Raw genomic sequence first — 22,361 nt, forward strand, 5'->3', positions numbered from 1 at the left:
ATATTCAGGAAACCCGGCGGAAATGCGTCCGACCGACCCTTAGTAAATGTGCCCTACTGTCCCCTGACAACCATAACACAAGCCTGATGGCACCAATCGTCCTTATGGAGAGCTGACAACTCTCTGTTCAGAGGCAAAGGTTTTAATTAAAGGGGTTGTCCAGGCACAACAAGTAAACCCCTAACCAAAGAGATAAGAGAATTGGGGTCTTTTGTACCCCAAATAAATGTATTGTCAGCTTGGACATGTGTGCTGCCACTACAATCTGTCTATGTTATTGATGGAAACCAGGTGAGATGTGAGTTGGTTGTATAAAGTCAAGGAGGCAGAGTGTTCAGTATTGAAGTCAAGTTCTCTCTGTCTAAGAATGCCCACTTTGCTGTATGTGACATCCCTGCACACATGTACATCCCTGTCCAGCTTTTATGAGGGGACACTATAAGGCTATAAGGTGTGGAGAGCTTGACTTAAGTGCTAAACTCTCAACCTTTATGCCATCAATTTACATCTGACTTCAAAGTTGATTTTCTGGATAAAGCCAACACACCGGGCCCTGAAAGAAACCTGATCTGGATGGTGTTATTTTGCATCACAACATACTGCTAGTGGTTCATTAGATCAATTTCTGCTGATAGATTCCCTTTAAGAGGGAACCCTTTCATTATTTATGCAAATTGGTAGGTTGTGTTTTGTAGAATACACTGTGAATTTCCTGTAACTTGACATTTGAAGATTGTTTAGCTGACAGCTATCAATCCTAGTTGTGGCATTTCCATGCTAATGTTTTACACAAAAAACTGGGACGTGTCTACCCAATATTTTACTATGAGTCAATAATAAGATATTACTGCTTTGGTTGTTTTTTTTGCACTGTATTTAAAAGCATTAATATATCACTTTTCCCTCTTCCCCTCACTGGATTAGACCATTAATCAATACATTGGGGAACATTTAAAAAGAATGGTTCATACTGCACTAAGTGTGGCTTTCCTGTGTATTATACAGGGTGCGCCAGATTCATGAGTTCTTCTTGCCCCCTGTACTGCCCCAACAGAGTGCACCACTTTTTTTCTGGTCTGTCTTTAACATGGGGCGTGCAACACACTTCTGTCTGACTTGTATGGTAAATCTGGCGCACGGTCGGACTGAGCACCGGAGCGCCCCCTAATTTGTGTCGCATAATGCCTAGTTCAGCTGTGCCACAAACTGAAAGCAGTTTGCACTAGAAAGAACCTGCAAACTTCAACAGAAAACTTTCGCACGGCCCTTAGTAAATGTGCCCCAATGTATAGCCTCATGCACAGAAACAGTTTTTGGGGATGTGAGCTAGCAGTAGTTTTTGCAGCTAGCATGCGTTACCATGTTTCTCTAGGGGAAAATGTCCATGGTCTTCTTTAGCAAAGAGACATGAGTGAGCCATTGTTCTGAGCCACAAATTTCAGAGCAAAATCTCAGGGCCTATTTCCACCCAAGTTTGCAGTTTGGGGCGTCTTTTTCTATCATTGACGTTGTATGAGGAGACCCACGGGCAGCAAACAGCAGACCACAGGACCGTTGTGTGTGACCCGAAAAACACACAAAGCGCTGTGTCTTATAAAGCGGAATTACTCTTTGACAAGAAAAATAGTGTCAGGAACACAATGTCACCCTGGTGGCCATTAATCCTAGAATTCCAGCAGTGTTTTTAGAAAACAATCTTGAGATAACAATCTAGATGGCACAGATCCAGGCGAGGTGGTGGTGATAAATAGCATAGATTATTAGCACAGTCAGGGCACATACTGCCTCAAGTAACTTAGGTCATTGCATGTGGAGTCCTGCAAACAAAGAATTTCAGCAGGGCAGGACTTGTACATAGCAAGGATCTCTGGATCTCCACAAACAGCACGTTACTGGAAAATCCCAGATTATCCCCTCAGTTCCCTAACTATATAGACTCACTTTATCATGCACAATACATAGAGTATATCCGCCTGGTCCTGGAGAGTTGGACACTCTTTTAGTTGCTCCACTAGTTTTTCACAGTCCACGTTACCATGAGAGTCTTTTGGCAAATTTAATTCTGTTTCTCTTGTCTATAAAAAACATAAAAATAGTAAATCAAATAGTAAAGAGCAAGGTGACTGGTGGTTCTGTAATATGTCATTGCTACATAAAGCTGTTGTAAGTATGGGATGCAATGATGGAGGGGGTATCAATGCAGGTGTTATGTACTGATGTAATGCTATCAGTCCTTTTTGTGATGTAAATGACGTGACTAATGCATATTTATACCCTACAGTCCTTTACTGAACCTACAGCACACAGTAGGAAATGTAGAATCAGGTATTTACATTAAATAAAGGTTGTGATGTGGAAATTCCTTAAACATATGATTAACATAAAAAGTTTGTTATAGAGCACTTTCTTGTATATATGTTTATCTGTTTACACATCCATATAGGTTACCTATCTGTTACCTATACATCCATATAGGTAATCTTTTATGGCCTCCTTCCTTCTAAACTCAACTTTTAAAAGTAGGAGCCTGCAAGGCTTTGGTTGTGTTATTAGAGCCCTTTCATACATCGATTCACAGGCTGTTACACTGTGCAGGAGCATCCCCCCCTCCACTGAGTGCTCACAGCTGAGATTACAGGAAATGCAGGGGGAGGATGAGACTGAGATGTGCTGCTGCACAGTGTAACAACAGCTTCTGAAACATGAGCGCAGAGGGTTTTTGTAACACACCCATAGCGGTCAGGCTCATTAGCATAATTTAAAAAGAAGTATAAGAAGATCACCTCAGTCACATTGCCTGGATCTTTCATGGTAGATCTCTTTTAAAGGTGATGGCTGTAGGAGCCCTGGAAAGGCTCTTGGCTATCACAGCAACAGATCACCGTCCCCCAATAGCATCAGAGCGGCGATGGTTTCTTTCAATAATGCAGCATGCATACACCACTGTCATTTAGGTGCTGCAGTCATTTTAACTTCGACAAATAGTTAACACTGCAAAATGCAGAAGACTCCCACACTGTATGGAGAGGCTCAGTGCTTAAAGAGAACCTGTCACCAGGCAAATCGTTATGAAACCTCAATAAGGTCAATATGGCCGGCTGCATGTGTGCTGGATATGTCTTTATAAATTGAGAACCCTGCCTGCAGCCAGAAGAATATACTTATATTCATGGTCTGCTTCCAGTCAGGGGTGTGGGGTTACAGGCACAGAACTCAAAGATGCGTCAGGCCTCATGGCCACATCTTTACATAACTGCACCTCCTTATCTCCCTGTAATCTCCGTTTGGTCTAAATTCTTGCGCATGCGCTGGTCATCTCCGCTCCGAACCTGCGTGTAAGAGGAGGGAGATAGGTGCACTGCACACGTGCGAGAATTGCGCATGAGGGCCATAAGGGCTGCCGCCTCCTTGACTGCTGTGCCCAGAACCCACTCCTCTGACTGGAAGCAGACCATGAATATAAGTCAATTTTTCTGGCTGCAGGGAGTGTTTTCACTTTATAAAGACATGTCCAGCACACAGGAAAGCGGCCATACAAGGTACTTATTGTAGTTTGATATCGATTCGCCTGGTAACAGGATCTCTTTAAACATTGTTTTGCTCTTCTATGATGGTGGGCAACATTAAGGGGCTAAACAATGCATCGGTCTCTATTTTTCTCTTTGGACTTTTTAGTTTTCTTAAAAAGAACATTGCTCTGAATTGACATGTCATGAAGTCCCCTAATGTAGATAGTGAGAGTGCTGGACTGTTATTTCAGTATTGTTTAATTTGACATATGAATAGATTTGTCACAGAAAAAATGTATTGTTTTCTTTGATGGTCCTGAATAGTACTCTATCGTTAAACAGTAAAAAAGTCAAGGTAATATTTTTCTTTTCATTTCATATCTGTTATGTCAAGAAAATATTCCTACCTGAGGCTTGTTAAGTTGAGGAACCTCTAACAGATTTAAAGATCTTCGGTGACCACTTAGGTTTTTAGCAGGAAGAAACAAAGATGAATCTGAAAAGGTATAAATTGATTTCACAGATAAGTCTATATACAAAGTTCAAGCTAGTAATTTGAAGATACCAGAAACATTACACATTGTTATGACAGTATTCATATCTGACAATGTCATGGCGCAAAACTAGGATATGCCATAACGTTATCATTGGTGTGAGCCTGTTTTGTGGGACCATAGTCAACCCCAAGAACAATCTCTGGGGTGCTGGTCAAACACTTCACTCGCAAAGGGCTACATTATTTATACATATGAATAAAATCAGTGCACATTTTCTTACTATATAAGTTAAGTGACATTTCACATACTTGATATTTAATGTATGCAAATGTCAGGTTTAGACAACAGCTTAGCCACAGGCCTGGCCATCACATCTACTTACTGGGTACTTCCAGGCCCTTTGACTTTGCCATTAGGGAGAGTATATCCCGAGTGGAATGAAGCGCACTAAATGTTTGGTACTGCGATGAGGTAGAAGATGTGGGAGGTAAATGGGTTGTAGAGGCAACACTTTGCTGCAAGTGGTTTATGTACTGATCAAGTTCATCCAGGGCTTCATCTAATGAAATCAGAAAAAAAACGAATTATACAGAACATCTCATCTGTGGTAACATACAGTTCTATGTATCAACTGTGCATTTGAATCTTAAATTTTTTTAATGTAAACTTCCTCTTAAATACTACAGTATTACATCCATTGGGAACCAGGGCAGGGGTAACAAAGCACGGAATTTCAGTAGTGTTGCATTTGGCATAGAATTCTGCTATAATATGTGGCAGAAGCTGGTGGCCTGGCACGGCCCACATCGTGTGGAGGGGAATGTCGCAATACCTGGCACAAGTACAGCTCTTGGTGAATCTGCCCAAAGTGTAATTATCCTACTACTGCTCTTCCGCACAATTACTTACAGTATTTGGCACCTGTGAGGTATTAGAGTTGTCACAGAACCTCCTTTGCCAAATCAGTGGCCTCCTCACACCAAGGGATGTCACTTGTGATGTCACAGGAAGTGACCACCTGTGGTGCGAGGGTATCACAGATTGGCTGATCCCCTGCCAATTCAGCTCGTAACTGGTGCAATGTTGGACTTGGGACCCAGAGAACAATTTGTGGTTTTTTTGTTCCTGACCTCCTGGGGTTTTCCAAAATTCTTGGAAAACCCCTTAAAATGTGAATATTCTACATACAACCTCTAGCAACCTTACACAAAGTACACAACTTTACCAATTTTATATGAAGCATAAACCAAAATAATTCTGGAAATTGTCAATTACAGCTGCAGTGATAATTGGTGTGACAGCTAAGCCCACACCTCCCAGAATTCCTTGTTACTTACCATTCTCACTGTGGTCCACTTGATATCCTCCTAGTTCATACTCGTAGTCATTGTCTGGACTATAATAGCCTTCGCTGCTGTCATCTAAAAGCTTTTCATCACAGTCTGCATCCAGGAAACTTAGGTGAGTGTAAAATGATGTAGTAAGAAAATCTGATATCCTGCCATGTTTTACTCTGAAAAGAAAACACAGTAGTGGATTAGATGACACAATAGTATATATTATGATATCTCATCATGTAACCTCTGTATTGTACAGAGTACACACCCACACCAACCTGAGTGCTTTCCAAAAAAACCCACAAGTAATTGGTGAAGAAAATCTAAATGAATTTTCATTTTTCATTTTTTTCATTTTCATTTTTTATTCACAAAGCCATGTGAGAGCTGAGCAAGTTGTATTGTAGAATAACTGTATGATATTTACTTTACTTTATTTACTTCATTTTGTTAGTTTAATTGTTTTGCTTAAAGAGGCTTTCCATGAATACGTAAAACCAACCAGGCCAATTGCCAGAAGTCCTGGGGTCATGGGGCCTGCTTCATTGAATGACTGGCCTCCATGGACCAGGCGCAACACAGGAGGTGAAATCACATGGAAAATGGAAGTGGTTTCCTATATCCGAGGTGGTCCCATGACTCTCCAGAACTTCTGGTTTACCACAGGGTTCAAATAAAAAATGACCCTATGAACTGTTGAATGGAAGGATAATGTGACCAAAAATGGCCCATTCTCTTTAAAATGACACCTAAAGCATGATTTTAGGTGATATGGATATGGATACCATATGAACTGTGTAAGAATCTTCTTTCGTCTATGATAAACTTGGATACTGCATGTAATTCCTGCATCAATCTATCAGCTTATGGGTTCCCTGACCCAATTAAAATCCACAAAGTACCTCCTAGATGCCAAAGCTGGCTTCCACAGTTCATGGTAATAACATACCTTGCACCTCCAAAGTATCCATCCTCAAGCTTTCGAATTGTAGAAAGTATAGCCGGGTCTATGTCTGTGCCATCGTCATCTAAAATTAAAGCAATGTAAATAGTACACTACACTAATACAGATTTACAATAGGTCTTAACCACAGTGATATTTATGATATAGCAAACAATTATTAAAGAAACAAAATACTTTTTACTATAAAAAACTACATGTCATATCAGTATTTCATAATTTCGCTGATTAATATAGAACATCGGGATTAGAGTCTTTTAGGCCCAGTTCACACTTGCATTCCAACCTCTTCCCCTGCAATTAATAAGGAGGTTAATCCTAGCATGTTCATTCATTACTTTTATTGCTTGTAGGCTGTAGAATGGGCTTACATGGCCAGTAAGTCAGGAGTCTTAGATGCATAAATATGCACAAAGCTATGCACCATTTTCTGTGAAGATGAAGATTCTGGGAAGAAGATGAGAATTTACGACACTAAACCACCAGTCCATAAGAACCTGTGGTGGTTTAGTGTCCCAAATTTGCCCTGCCAGGTTCCATTCAAGTACTAATAATCTAAAGTGGAGATCACTTTAATTTCTGAATACAGAGTTACTGTACGGTAAAAAAAATACTAAACTTACTCAGCATGGAGTGAGTGATGGGGAAGGTGAGTGTTGGTCGCCCTGTCATCCTCCAGCATGAAGTCAGGTAGGCCAGCTCAGTCCTGAGCATTTCAACAATCATCCTGCTGTCTAGTGCAAGGTAGAAGTGGTGCTGGTCTGTAAACTATATTTAAAAGGGAGAACAGGGAGTCAATGTGTATCTTTGTACTATAACTTACATGAACAAATGGCCCCATTAACATGACTTTAATTGTGGCCATGATCACAGTCCCCACTGACTTCTATGGCACCCGGTCACAGTGCGGGGAGCACACAGTGAGGCACATTTACTCACCCGGTCCCTGCGAGTTCCCCAATCCGGAATGTCCGACGAGGATGAACTTTACATAGATCCTGCGCCCGATATCCTGCATGTGTCGCTTCCCCACTCCGCCGGAGTTCACCTTCTTCTTCCCAGGGCATGTAAGTGCTTGGCTTGTGACACAATTTGAAAATTAAATCCCGCCCGGGCCGCCCCCGATTTGTGTCGCATGAAAGCCGGCCTCGATGCGCCAAAATCCGATGCTAAATGCGACGCGGATCAGAAATCGTGGGACTATTCAACCAAATGCAGCCGCATGACCCTTAGTAAATGAGCCCCAGTGTCTCACCACACAGTGATCGAGCTGGGGGCCTGTGCCACAGAATATTTCTTTAGCCCAATTTGCACTGCGGCTGCTAAGGTTGCTACGGAGAAGGGAGGGATGAGCAGCGCTTGTGTAAATTATGCCTTAAATAACTTAATGGAGAGAGTTAAAACCATGTAATATTTAATGAAAGCATCAATCAGATAATTATATATCTGCAGAGGGTCTGACTGGCTTAACAGAGGATCCTTCCATGGGTCCTAGCTGTAACCTAACACTGCACCCCAGAGATAAAGCAGATGACAAATTAAACTGTTAGCTAGCTGTGTCTATTTCAATAGGGATGAGGAAGGTGGGCTCTCGAAATAATATTACCTGGTGGCCCCAGAGAACCACAGTCTGACACTGCAAATGCACATATGACATACATGTTATGCACAGACAGAACTTACAGTGCTGTAGGCTCAATCATTTTATTTTTAGTGGCTGCAGTTTTTAAGGGAAAAATGCACCCCAATCAACAAGAGCAGAATGAGTTGGGTTTGAGATTAATATATCATTTTGTAAAAAAATGTTTATGAATATGGTCTAAACTCCCCCTACATGTAGGAGTCCAATGGGCGGTCTTACACAGTGATTGAAAGCTATATTTATATGCTCACTCATGGAAGGCTGTCAATCACTGAGTAGAACTTCCCACTGCAGAGGCCAAATTAGTGGAGATTTAGATGGAATGAGGTCCCATCGTATTCATAAATGCAGCAAAAATGGAATAAAAACTGCATTTAAATACAACTTTCTGCCTCATTTGTGTCACCAGCGTCCCAAAAAACACACCCAGTACATGTTTCACTGATGTCTCTATCCATTGGATTAGAGCCAGCACTCTTTAAAAAAAAAAGACTGATGCCTCTCTGTTACTATAGATCCAGTCTTGGAAAGGGGGACTTCTAGCTTACAGTCGGTCTAGTCCCACCTCCTAACTGACACTGCTAACCCGGTCCCCCTCAGGAATGAAAGACGTTGGCTGTGTGTGACTCACTGAAGAGAAATCAGCTCACTCATTCCCAGCTCCCTAAAGCATTCTATTAAGTGAGTCACACACAGCCAACATCTCGCTCCCCTTCCCTCAGGAATTCTCTTCAGCAAGTCTGAGGGCATCAATAAAAGCCGTTTTTATAATAATAGCGTCTCTAATCCCAGGGATCAAGTATAAAGACATCTACAAGGTACTCTGTGTGCTTTGTTGGGGAATATGGTTCCTTTTAAAGTTGCAACTTTACTCTAAACTACTCTAAAGATTCATGAAAAGGGGTACCATATAGGTCATCTTCAAGACTAAAGAAATCTCTTTTATTCAATGTTTATTTTCCATTTAAAACCAATGCAAAAATAAAGCAAAAAGTGACACAAAGCTAACATGCTTCACGTGACATCTTTCATGTGTGATCATTTAAAGAGCCGTGGCTTCATAGAAAGTAGGAGCAGGGTGGGCCTGTAATACAGACACATTTTGTGTCCTGTTTAAGACCAGATTTCCGATTTTATAAACGTAGACCAATTTCTATTGACTGAAACTATCTGTTATGTATATGAGCAAGAATTTCAGTGTATGTAATTATCTTCAAATTTATATAAAATATTTGATAACTACAAGGTGGAATGTGAGGGCAAACACAGTGCAACTGTCCATCTAATAGGCCACCCAGAGGTTTCCCAGGATCCTAAAAATCTAAAGTATAATGGAAATATCTGAACCAGTTCTGTTCTCATACTTTACTTGTACCAACCTGCGGAGTAAAAGTGAAGATCTGATTTCTAATGGTGTAAAGTTTAGACGTTCCCAGTACTCCTATATGACGATATGGCCGCCCACTTAATTTCATCGCTTTATTAATTCCTATGAAAATGAAGAGAATCATATTTGTAACACTATGATGAGACAATACAGTCCATACTTTCATCAGATAATGGTCCCAGCACTTACCAAGTTTTGCATAAAGATGACTCAAAATTCTCGCAGGCTGCACCCGAAATGGCCGGACATCACTAAAGCTCTGAACATCAATGTCATTTTTTTTTAACATCTTCTTAATTTCTGTTGATTCTGCCAGAACAGATACTAAAAAATGGAAAAAGAAACCAAATAAAACACTACAGAGCTTCTTACATAAATAGATATTTATTGAGGTCATAGCCACTTCATAATTACCAAAGAATAAATGAATTATATTACAGTATATGCTGTATATGCTTAGCAGAAAATCAATAGGATCTAATATGCATATACATTCATATACCTAGGTTAACCCCTTCACATATGTGAATACGTCCTAATTGCACATACCCAGTGCAGATTGCACGTGTATAGACGTCATAACAGGGACACACTTTGATGGTTATATTTTTTGTACCATGGCACCTAGAAACACAGTTCTAGTGTCATATTAGAGAGGAGAATCTCCCGTTAATGTAATTGTGTTTCTAGGTGCCAATTGTAATTTTAACTTAATTTTAAATATCTCTGGTTCCCGAAGCAATATTACAGGGGAGATTCTCATCTCCTAAAAATTACCAGAATTTAGTTTCAGGGTTCCATAGTTCCAAAGATATAGGCATTTAAAGGCTACCCGCCAAAGCCTATCAGCTGAAGGGAGAATGGAAAAGGAAGAGGAGGGAGCTGCGGAGAAGAGGGAGCTGACAATTCATAAACCTTCAACATCTTTAGCTGAACCTTGAAGGGCGATGGATTTGCAGTTTTTAAAATAGGTTGGTGAAGGTTTATTCAATTTTACTGCTACTATTCAATTTTACTTTTCAGTAACTTGTCAGCTAATTCAATAAAAAACATATTAATAAAATTATTTCAAGTTAAAGTCTTTTTAGTATTTTTTTTTTAAAGTATTTTTATGATATGTAAAACTGTTCCAAAGATATTGTCATTTATTTATTGACCTGGACATTCAGGCCCCAATGACCTTAGGTCAAAAGAACCTTAGGGTTAAAAGAAACTTGGCAAGACATATCAGAAACTGAAATGGACATATCAGACGTATATGTTTGCATAAACCAAATGGTCACTAGAAATGTATTTGAGCTAACCTTACAGTAAACTAGACACAGGTTCATACCTTGCACTACAACATCAGGTTTAAACGCTGTGGAAAATCGTCTGTTTAAGGGATCAATTTCTCCAGGTGCTAAAAAGCCCTAGGAAAAAAAATACAATACACCTTGAAGTCAGTTCAATTCACAAAAAACACTCACTTAAAGGACATCTACCAAAATCCATCATGATAAATCAGGGACACTTACTCATAGATCCAGGCACCGTGACTGTGGTCATGATCTTACTTTTGTTATCCATGAGCAGTTCTTGTTCCCTGTGCAAGTGCTAAGGGGGAGGGAGGAACAGTGTAACATTGTGCAAATCCAGATCAAAGAACGGCTAAGGAAGTCCCTAAGGCTCATTAGCATAATTTTCATCATTGACTTTAGAAGGAAGGTGGCCATGGATAACAAATATAAGAAGATTACCACAGTCACACCTCTTGGATCTATGAGCAAGTGTCCCCGGTTTATCATTTTATTTTTATTTTAGAGAATATAATAGAGAATATAATAAGTCTATGAGAACTATTATCAAATCAGTGCAGTTGTCAATGTCTCATACCTCAGCCAGCAGAGATCCAAGAATATACAGGGACTGTCCCCACAAATGTGGCAATTTTCCAATAGCAATGCGATCAACCGTGTGAGGGTTATGATACTCTTCATCTATCTAAGAAAAGAGAACATGATATGTTATCAGTCCACACTCAAATACAGAGATGTGCACAGTGCTGTATGAAGGAACAACCCAAATGTAATAACCTTGTGGTGTGGGACAGCATATAATTCTGGCACAAGTCGAATCCCATTTTTTCCTCTGATTAAAATTCCATCCAGAGCCTCTCTGTACTCCTGTACCTAAAATATGCAACACAAATATGGAAACATCTATAAAATATTCATAAATCTTTAGATGTATCAACATTCCCATGCAGGAATGCGGAGATATGTCAAATCTTATCTATAGCATTATTTTAAATTAAAGGACATCTACCACCAGGATCAGGACTGTATGCAAATGAGCCTGAGGGGCTCTAGGCTCCATATGTGTTTACAGAGCCTGGAGCCGCTGAGTAGAGATGAGCGAACATACTCGTCCGAGCTTGATGCTCGATCGAGCATTAGTGTACTCGTAACTGCTCGTTGCTCGGACGAGTATTTCGCCCGCTCGAGAAAATGGCAGCTCCCGCCGTTTTGCTTTTTGGCGGCCAGAAACAGAGCCAATCACAAGCCAGGAGACTCTGCACTCCACCCAGCATGACGTGGTACCCTTACACGTAGATAGCAGTGGTTGGCTGGCCAGATCAGGTGACCCTGGGATAGACTAGCCGCTGCCCGCGCTGCTCGGATCATTCTCTGTCTGGATGCCGCTAGGGAGAGAGCTGCTGCTGGTCAGGGAAAGCGTTAGGGTGTTCTATTAGCTTACTGTTAGGCAGGAGTGATTCTAAAAGAACCCAACAGCCCTTCTTAGGGCTACAATAACGTTATAATTTTTTTTTTTTACTATTTGCAGCTAGTACCATATTGTGAGGAATTAGCAGGGGGACTTGCTACCGTTGTGTTTAGCTCTTAGTGACACACATATCCACCTCAAACACCAAAGTGGGAAAATTTATTAGGGGTTTGAGTAGAATTAGGCACAGTCTGCCAGTTTCTTTTTATTTTACGTTTATTTTTTTAATAACTCAGCGTCATCTCATCTTGCATAGTAGTGTGCTGTAATACTTGGCTAGAAAATAGCCATAGGAGAATACAAACGGCTTAATTACGCCTACAGTAGCGTTATATATATTTGATTTCTGGTTGATCTGCTGGTGGCTGTAGTTGTTGCAGTGCATCTACTAGTAAATTGTGAGCAATTTGGAGTCAGACTTGCGACCACTGTGTTTTGCGCTTAGTGACGCACATATCCATCGCAAAGACCGAAGTGGGAAAATTTATTAGGGCCCGGGGTTGTATTTCAATTAGGCACAGTCTGCCATTTCCTTTTTTATTTTACGTTTATTTTTTTCATAACTCAGCGTCATCTCATCTGGCATAGTAGTGTGCTGTAATACTTGGCTAGAAAATAGCCATAGGAGAATACAAACGGCTTAATTACGCCTACAGTAGCGTTATATATATTTGATTTCTGGTTGATCTGCTGGTGGCTGTAGTTGTTGCAGTGCATCTACTAGTAAATTGTGAGCAATTTGGAGTCAGACTTGCGACCACTGTGTTTTAGTGACGCACATATCCATCGCAAAGACCGAAGTGGGAAAATTTATTAGGGCCCGGGGTTGTATTTCAATTAGGCACAGTCTGCCATTTCCTTTTTTATTTTACATTTATTTTTTTCATAACTCAGCGTCATCTCATCTGGCATAGTAGTGTGCTGTAATACTTGGCTAGAAAATAGCCATAGGAGAATACAAACGGCTTAATTACGCCTACAGTAGCGTTATATATATTTGATTTCTGGTTGATCTGCTGGTGGCTGTAGTTGTTGCAGTGCATCTACTAGTAAATTGTGAGCAATTTGGAGTCAGACTTGCGACCACTGTGTTTTAGTGACGCACATATCCATCGCAAAGACCGAAGTGGGAAAATTTATTAGGGCCCGGGGTTGTATTTCAATTAGGCACAGTCTGCCATTTCCTTTTTTATTTTACGTTTATTTTTTTCATAACTCAGCGTCATCTCATCTGGCATAGTAGTGTGCTGTAATACTTGGCTAGAAAATAGCCATAGGAGAATACAAACGGCTTAATTACGCCTACAGTAGCGTTATATATATTTGATTTCTGGTTGATCTGCTGGTGGCTGTAGTTGTTGCAGTGCATCTACTAGTAAATTGTGAGCAATTTGGAGTCAGACTTGCGACCACTGTGTTTTAGTGACGCACATATCCATCGCAAAGACCGAAGTGGGAAAATTTATTAGGGCCCGGGGTTGTATTTCAATTAGGCACAGTCTGCCATTTCCTTTTTTATTTTACGTTTATTTTTTTCATAACTCAGCGTCATCTCATCTGGCATAGTAGTGTGCTGTAATACTTGGCTAGAAAATAGCCATAGGAGAATACAAACGGCTTAATTACGCCTACAGTAGCGTTATATATATTTGATTTCTGGTTGATCTGCTGGTGGCTGTAGTTGTTGCAGTGCATCTACTAGCAAATTGTGAGCAATTTGGAGTCAGACTTGCGACCACTGTGTTTTGCGCTTAGTGACGCACATATCCATCGCAAAGACCGAAGTGGGAAAATTTATTAGGGGCCGGGGTTGTATTTCAATTAGGCACAATCTGCCATTTCCTTTTTTATTTTACGTTTATTTTTTTCATAACTCAGCGTCATCTCATCTGGCATAGTAGTGTGCTGTAATACTTGGCTAGAAAATAGCCATAGGAGAATACAAACGGCTTAATTACGCCTACAGTAGCGTTATATATATTTGATTTCTGGTTGATCTGCTGGTGGCTGTAGTTGTTGCAGTGCATCTACTAGTAAATTGTGAGCAATTTGGAGTCAGACTTGCGACCACTGTGTTTTAGTGACGCACATATCCATCGCAAAGACCGAAGTGGGAAAATTTATTAGGGCCCGGGGTTGTATTTCAATTAGGCACAGTCTGCCATTTCCTTTTTTATTTTACGTTTATTTTTTTCATAACTCAGCGTCATCTCATCTGGCATAGTAGTGTGCTGTAATACTTGGCTAGAAAATAGCCATAGGAGAATACAAACGGCTTAATTACGCCTACAGTAGCGTTATATATATTTGATTTCTGGTTGATCTGCTGGTGGCTGTAGTTGTTGCAGTGCATCTACTAGTAAATTGTGAGCAATTTGGAGTCAGACTTGCGACCACTGTGTTTTAGTGACGCACATATCCATCGCAAAGACCGAAGTGGGAAAATTTATTAGGGCCCGGGGTTGTATTTCAATTAGGCACAGTCTGCCATTTCCTTTTTTATTTTACGTTTATTTTTTTCATAACTCAGCGTCATCTCATCTGGCATAGTAGTGTGCTGTAATACTTGGCTAGAAAATAGCCATAGGAGAATACAAACGGCTTAATTACGCCTACAGTAGCGTTATATATATTTGATTTCTGGTTGATCTGCTGGTGGCTGTAGTTGTTGCAGTGCATCTACTAGCAAATTGTGAGCAATTTGGAGTCAGACTTGCGACCACTGTGTTTTGCGCTTAGTGACGCACATATCCATCGCAAAGACCGAAGTGGGAAAATTTATTAGGGGCCGGGGTTGTATTTCAATTAGGCACAGTCTGCCATTTCCTTTTTTATTTTACGTTTATTTTTTTCATAACTCAGCGTCATCTCATCTGGCATAGTAGTGTGCTGTAATACTTGGCTAGAAAATAGCCATAGGAGAATACAAACGGCTTAATTACGCCTACAGTAGCGTTATATATATTTGATTTCTGGTTGATCTGCTGGTGGCTGTAGTTGTTGCAGTGCATCTACTAGTAAATTGTGAGCAATTTGGAGTCAGACTTGCGACCACTGTGTTTTAGTGACGCACATATCCATCGCAAAGACCGAAGTGGGAAAATTTATTAGGGCCCGGGGTTGTATTTCAATTAGGCACAGTCTGCCATTTCCTTTTTTATTTTACGTTTATTTTTTTCATAACTCAGCTTCATCTCATCTGGCATAGTAGTGTGCTGTAATACTTGGCTAGAAAATAGCCATAGGAGAATACAAACGGCTTAATTACGCCTACAGTACCGTTATATATATTTGATTTCTGGTTGATCTGCTGGTGGCTGTAGTTGTTGCAGTGCATCTACTAGCAAATTGTGAGCAATTTGGAGTCAGACTTGCGACCACTGTGTTTTGCGCTTAGTGACGCACATATCCATCGCAAAGACTGAAGTGGGAAAATTTATTAGGGGCCGTGGTTGTATTTCAATTAGGCACAGTCTGCCATTTCCTTTTTTATTTTACGTTTATTTTTTTCATAACTCAGCGTCATCTCATCTGGCATAGTAGTGTGCTGTAATACTTGGCTAGAAAATAGCCATAGGAGAATACAAACGGCTTAATTACGCCTACAGTACCGTTATATATATTTGATTTCTGGTTGATCTGCTGGTGGCTGTAGTTGTTGCAGTGCATCTACTAGCAAATTGTGAGCAATTTGGAGTCAGACTTGCGACCACTGTGTTTTGCGCTTAGTGACGCACATATCCATCGCAAAGACCGAAGTGGGAAAATTTATTAGGGCCCGGGGTTGTATTTCAATTAGGCACAGTCTGCCATTTCCTTTTTTATTTTACGTTTATTTTTTTCATAACTCAGCGTCATCTCATCTGGCATAGCAGTGTGCTTTCATACTTGGCTATAAAATAGCCATAGCAATAGGATAGCATCGTTTGGTTTTAAAAACTAAAAAACACAAAAAAAAACAAAACAAAAAAAAAAAAGTTAAAAAAAAAATTCAAGTTATAACTCTCATTTTCAAAATGTTTAACCCGAGGGCTAGGGGTAGAGGACGAGGGCGGGGACGTGGGCGTCCAACTACTGCAGGGGTCAGAGGCCGTGGTCCTGGGCGGGGTGAGACACCACCTGCTTATGAGGGAGCAGGGGAACGCCGCAGAGCTACACTCCCTAGGTTCATGTCTGAAGTTACTGGGACTCGTGGTAGAGCACTGTTGAGGCCAGAACAGTGCGAACAGGTGATGTCGTGGATTGCCGACAATGCTTCGAGCAATTTGTCCACCAGTCAGTCTTCCACGCAGTCCACCCATGTCACCGAAATCGGCACTCCTCCAGCTCCTGCACCTCAGCCTCCTCCCCCCCAGTCTGCCCCCTCCCAGCAAAATTTGCCATTTGAACATACTCTGAGGAACTGTTTTCTGGACCATTCCCACAGTCACAAACCACTTGTCCGGTTGCTGATGAGCAATTTTCCGATGCCCAGGTTTTCCACCAGTCGCAGTCTGTGGGTGATGATGACCTTGTTGACGTACTGGAAGAAGTGTGTAAAGAGGTGTCCGACGATGAGGAGACACGGTTGTCAGACAGTGGGGAAGTTGTTGTCAGGGCAGGAAGTCCGAGGGGGGAGCAGACTGAGGGATCAGAGGATGATGAGGTGACAGACCCAAGCTGGGTTGAGAGGCCGGGTGAACACAGTGCTTCTGAGACGGAGGAGAGTCCTCGACCAGAACAGGTTGGAAGAGGCAGAGGTGGGGCTAGACGGAGAGGCAGGGCCAGAGCTGGTGCATCAGCGCCAAATGTGTCAACTAGTGAAGCTCCCGTGGCGAGGGCTCCTGCGGCGAGGGCTAGATTTTCAGAAGTCTGGAGGTTCTTTAAGGAAACACCGGATGACCGACGGACTGTGGTGTGCCACATTTGCCAAACCAGGATCAGCAGGGGTTCCACCACTACTAGCTTAACTACCACCAGTATGCGCAGGCATATGAATGCTAAACACCCCACTCAGTGGCAACAAGCGCGTTCACCTCCGGCCGTGCACACCACTGCTCCTTCCCCTGTGTCAGCTGATAGTCAGCCCCCTGCCCAGGACCCTGCCACAAAAACCCCATCGTCGCCTCCACGATCCTCCACAGCATCCACCAGCGTTCAGCTCTCCATACCCCAGACGCTGGAGCGGAAACGCAAATATAGTGCAACCCACCCGCACGCCCAAGCCCTTAATGTGCACATCTCCAGATTGCTAAGCCTGGAGATGCTGCCCTATAGGCTAGTAGAGACCGAGGCCTTTCGCCGCCTCATGGCGGCGGCCGCCCCTCGGTATTCGGTCCCCAGCCGCCACTACTTTTCCCGATGTGCCGTCCCAGCCCTGCACCAGCACGTGTCAGACAACATAATCCGTGCCCTGACCAACGCCGTTTCTGACAAGGTCCACCTGACCACGGACACGTGGACGAGTGCTGCCGGGCAGGGCCACTATATATCGCTGACGGCACATTGGGTTAACTTGGTGGAGGCTGGGACCGAGTCTGACCCTGCGGCTGGTCATATACTGCCGACGCCGAGGATTGCGGGGCCTACCTCGGTCCAGGTGTTTCAGGCCTACTATGCCTCCTCCTCCTCCCACCCCTCCTCCACCTCCTCCTCCGAACGACCATCCGTGGGCATGGCGCCATCAGTCGGTAGCTCTAGGCACAGCAGCAGTGCCGTCGCTAAGCGACAGCAGGCGGTGCTCAAACTGCTGAGCCTAGGCGATAAAAGGCACACCGCCCAAGAACTATTACAGGGCATCACGGCGCAGACTGATATGTGGCTGGCACCGCTGAACCTGAAGCCAGGCATGGTTGTGTGTGACAACGGCCGTAACCTGGTGGCGGCTCTGCAACTCGGCGGACTGACACATGTGCCATGCCTGGCCCATGTATTAAATCTGATAGTTCAGCGTTTCCTCAAGACATACCCCAATCTGTCTGATTTGCTCACGAAGGTGCGCCGCATCTGTGCGCATTTCAGGAAGTCCAGCACAGATGCTGCCACTCTCAGGGCAGCGCAGCGCCGCCTCCAACTGCCCGCTCACCGACTGTTGTGCGACGTGCCCACGAGGTGGAATTCAACACTGACCATGTTATCCAGAGTTTACCAGCAGCGCCGAGCGATTGTAGACTGCCAGATGTCAACTTCCACCAGAACTGGTAGTCAGGTCAGTCAGCTTCCTCAAGTCTACAATGAGGAGTGGACGTGGATGTCTGATATCTGTCAGGTGCTGAGTAACTTTGAGGAGTCAACACAGATGGTCAGTGGCGATGCCGCCATCATCAGCCTCACCATCCCGCTGCTTGGCCTGTTGAAAAACTCTCTGGTCAGCATGAAGTCGGAAGCTTTGCGCTCCTCACAAGAGACGGGGGAAGAAGATTCCCTTGTTGATAGCCAAAGCACCCTTAGGTCTGTTTCTCAGCGCATATCGGAGGAGGTGGAGGTGGAGGAGGATGAGGAGGAAGAGGAGGAGAATGTTGGCGAGACACAAGAGGGGACCATTGTTGAGTCCTTCACTGTTGAGCGTGTATGGGCAGAAGAAGAGGAATTGGAGGAGTTGGAGGAGGAGGAAATGGACAGTCAGGCCAGTGAGGGGAGCGAATTCTTACGCGTTGGTACTCTGGCGCATATGGCAGATTTCATGCTAGGCTGCCTATCCCGTGACCCTCGCGTTCAAAGAATTTATTCCAGCACCGATTACTGGGTGTTCACTCTCCTGGACCCACGGTACAAGCAAAATCTTTCCACTCTCATCCCTGGAGAGGAAAGGAGTGTGAGAATGCATGAATACCAGCAGGCCCTGGTGCACAAGCTGAAACAGTATTTCGCTTCTGACAGCGCTAGCGGCAGAGTGCGTAGTTCTGCGGGACAAGTAGCGAGGGAGAGTAGGCGAGCAGGCAGCTTGTCCAGCACTGGCAAGGGTACGCTTTACAAGGCTTTTGCCAGCTTTATGTCACCCCAGCAAGACACTGTCACCTGTCCCCAGTCTCGGCAGAGTAGGGCTGATCTTTACAGAAAGATGGTGAGGGAGTACGTAGCTGACCATACCATCGTCCTAAATGATCACACAGCTCCCTACAACTACTGGGTTTCAAAGCTGGACATGTGGCACGAACTGGCGCTGTACGCCTTGGAGGTTCTTGCCTGCCCTGCCGCTAGCGTCTTGTCCGAGCGGGTTTTCAGTGCAGCTGGTGGCATCATCACCGATAAGCGTACACGCCTGTCGACTGACAGCGCTGACAGGCTGACGCTTATCAAGATGAATAAAGCCTGGATTTCTCCAGATTTTCATTCTCCACCAGGTGAAGGAAGCTCAACCTGAATAATTTATCCACTCCTCCTCCTCCTCCTCATTTTCCTCCTTCTCCTGCTCTTTGTACAGTAAAGCAGAGGAAACTGGCTATTTTTTGACAGGGCCCACTGGCTCTACCTATAGTACTTTATGCATTTAATTTTTCTGGAGGGCCACCGACCCGGTCCTCTGTTTTAAACAATTTTTGGGAGTGCCACATACAGGCACTCAATCTATTCAATTTTTCTGGAGCTCCACCTACCTGCTCCTCTGGTTTGAAAAATTTTTTGGACTGCCACATACAGGCACTCAATCTATTCCATTTTTCTGGAGGGCCACCTACCTGCTCCTCTGGTTTGAAAACTTTTTTGGACTGCCACATACAGGCACTCAATCTATTCCATTTTTCTGGAGGGCCACCTACCTGCTCCTCTGGTTTAAAAACTTTTTTGGACTGCCACATACAGGCACTCAATCTATTCCATTTTTCTGGAGGGCCACCTACCTGCTCCTCTGGTTTAAAAACTTTTTTGGACTGCCACATACAGGCACTCAATCTATTCCATTTTTCTGGAGGGCCACCTACCTGCTTCTCTGGTTTAAAAACTTTTTTGGACTGCCACATACAGGCACTCAATCTATTCCATTTTTCTGGAGGGCCACCTACCTGCTCCTCTGGTTTAAAAACTTTTTTGGACTGCCACATACAGGCACTCAATCTATTCCATTTTTCTGGAGGGCCACCTACCTGCTCCTCTGGTTTAAAAACTTTTTTGGACTGCCACATACAGGCACTCAATCTATTCCATTTTTCTGGAGGGCCACCTACCTGCTCCTCTGGTTTGAAAAATTTTTTGGACTGCCACATACAGGCACTATCCAAATTGAATTGTCTCCATAGCAGCCTCCACACGTTGTCTCCATTGCTACCTCCAAAAGTCGTCCATATAGCTGCCTCCATACATCGTCCCTTTATCAAACGAGGTTTGTCAGGCCGAAATTTGGGTTGTTTTCATGGATTCCACATCAAAGTTGTTAACTTTGTCGCCACCCTGCTGTATTATCCACAAAATACACTGGCAAACTTTTACCATTTACGGATATTATTTCAGCGCTTCTTGCGCAGATGTTTACATTCCCCTCACCCGCCATATCCCAAACTTATAAGAACGCTACTACACTTGATCTTATCCGAAAGGTTCTTAGAAGTGCTGTTTGGGGAGTAGCCTAGAGACAGGGGCTTGGATTGGCGAAAGCTCGCCTGGCAGCGGAGCGCCAGCTCCATGCCAAGAAACAACTAACATAGTTTTAACTGCAGCACCTTTAATCTACTACTAGTTCACTGCCTCCATACATCGTCCCCTTATCAAACGAGCTGTGTCAGGCTGAATTTTGGATTGTTTTCATGGCTTCCATGTTAACTTTGTCGCCACCCTGCTGTGTAATCCACAAAATATACTGGCAAACTTTTATCATGTACCAATATTATTTGAGCGCTTCTTGCTCACCTCCTTTGGTTCCTCTCTGCTACCCATTGGTTTGAAGCCTGAGTCCATTTAGGGTATGTCGCCATGCCACTCTCTAGCCTTCCGCTGCTGCCGCTGCCTCTGCATGCCGTCCCCTATAGTGTCAGGGTCAATTATTGGATGTTTTAGATGCTATCTAGCTTCATTCTGTCACTCTGTCATGGCCATGCTGTTGCCCATAATTTTGGCATAATGGTGCATTTAAGCAGCCTCAGAGGCATCCATGCATGCTGCCCCTGCTGTTTCCTGTCCATTTCCGTGGTGTTTCCATCCTTTTCTGAGGTTCCCAGGTGTTTGGCCAAGCTTCCCTGTGCAGAGCCTTGGTCCCCTTGAAAAATGCTCGAGTCTCCCATTGACTTCAAAGGGGCTCGTTACTCGAAACGAGCACTCGAGCATCGGGAAAAGTTCGTCTCGAATAACGAGTACCCGAGCATTTTAGTGCTCGCTCATCTCTACCGCTGAGGCTCATTTGTATTCGGTCTTTCATCCTGGTGGTAGATGCCACCTTTAAAGGGGTGTTCCAGGAATCAGCATAATTCATATACAAGTGGGCACTCAAAATATAAGCTAATGTGTAATTAGTTGTTATTTAAAATTTTGCTCCCCTTAGCAAAAATTGCTGATGACATAGACTGTAATGAAGAATTAAAATGCTCCTGGCCCTTTAATCAGTCCGTTAATTTCCTCCGCGCGGTCCGTCGCAGAACAGAAGATGGCCGCTGGTCACATGTCCACATCACATGTCCTGCACCTGTCTGGGCAGGTCATGTGATCACCACTATGTTTGGCTGTAGCAGTTGGTTGCAGTGCATTCAGTATGGCCAGTACAGTGGTGATGGCAGTTACACATCATTACTATGGTAACAGAGCAGGAAAGCCTGTTACATCATCACTGGGAGCAGAGCATAAGAGGTGGGAGGAGTTACTGAGAACTAAAGGATCATGGAACTTGTAGTTTCCAGTGGCGGCCATCTTAGTGATAACTCCTCCTACTTTAGAGAGGCCATAAATTTTGTAAATCATAAAATCAAACTATTTAAGCTTAGTTTTGTGACTAATGACATTGAATATTGTTGTGTTCATTTATTTATGTCATCATGGGTTTTTGTGTCAGACATTCATATTCCCGGAATACCCCTTTAATGCCAAAGTTTCTATATTATTTTATACCATCACAAGGCAGTACAAGGCCTCATACACACAACCGGGGCTGTATATAAGGCTGTATTTTAGCTGTAAATATAGAACGTTTTAAGCGTATGTACGCATATGATACTGTATCAGTACTGGATCCGTATAAAATATGGTGGGCTGGCAAATGATGGCTCGCTGACAGGATGCCCCTCCCCCTGGTTCTGGTTTCCCTAGATACTGCACGTATATACGGCAGCAACTGTATGCACCACTCATGCTACCCATAGTTT

The 22,361-nt window shown here is 43.2% G+C and overlaps 1 protein-coding gene across 3 annotated transcripts in view; it reads right to left on the reverse strand.

The window, feature by feature from the left end:
* PHKA2 (phosphorylase kinase regulatory subunit alpha 2) overlaps positions 1–22,361 on the reverse strand; it is an 88,639-nt gene that overhangs the window by 26,530 nt on the left and 39,748 nt on the right. For all 3 annotated transcript variants that reach the window (XM_072137946.1, XM_072137945.1, XM_072137948.1), the window contains exons 12-22: positions 11,409–11,504; positions 11,209–11,316; positions 10,667–10,745; positions 9,523–9,657; positions 9,326–9,435; positions 6,928–7,072; positions 6,293–6,371; positions 5,344–5,519; positions 4,389–4,565; positions 3,917–4,005; positions 1,942–2,075 (exon numbers count right to left, since the gene is read on the reverse strand). In XM_072137946.1, the coding sequence (XP_071994047.1) occupies positions 1,942–2,075; positions 3,917–4,005; positions 4,389–4,565; positions 5,344–5,519; positions 6,293–6,371; positions 6,928–7,072; positions 9,326–9,435; positions 9,523–9,657; positions 10,667–10,745; positions 11,209–11,316; positions 11,409–11,504 (1,328 nt within the window). The remainder of the gene's footprint in view (positions 1–1,941; positions 2,076–3,916; positions 4,006–4,388; positions 4,566–5,343; positions 5,520–6,292; positions 6,372–6,927; positions 7,073–9,325; positions 9,436–9,522; positions 9,658–10,666; positions 10,746–11,208; positions 11,317–11,408; positions 11,505–22,361) is intronic.

The sequence above is a fragment of the Engystomops pustulosus genome, chromosome 2, assembly GCF_040894005.1.
Source record: "Engystomops pustulosus chromosome 2, aEngPut4.maternal, whole genome shotgun sequence".
Taxonomy (NCBI): domain Eukaryota; kingdom Metazoa; phylum Chordata; class Amphibia; order Anura; family Leptodactylidae; genus Engystomops; species Engystomops pustulosus.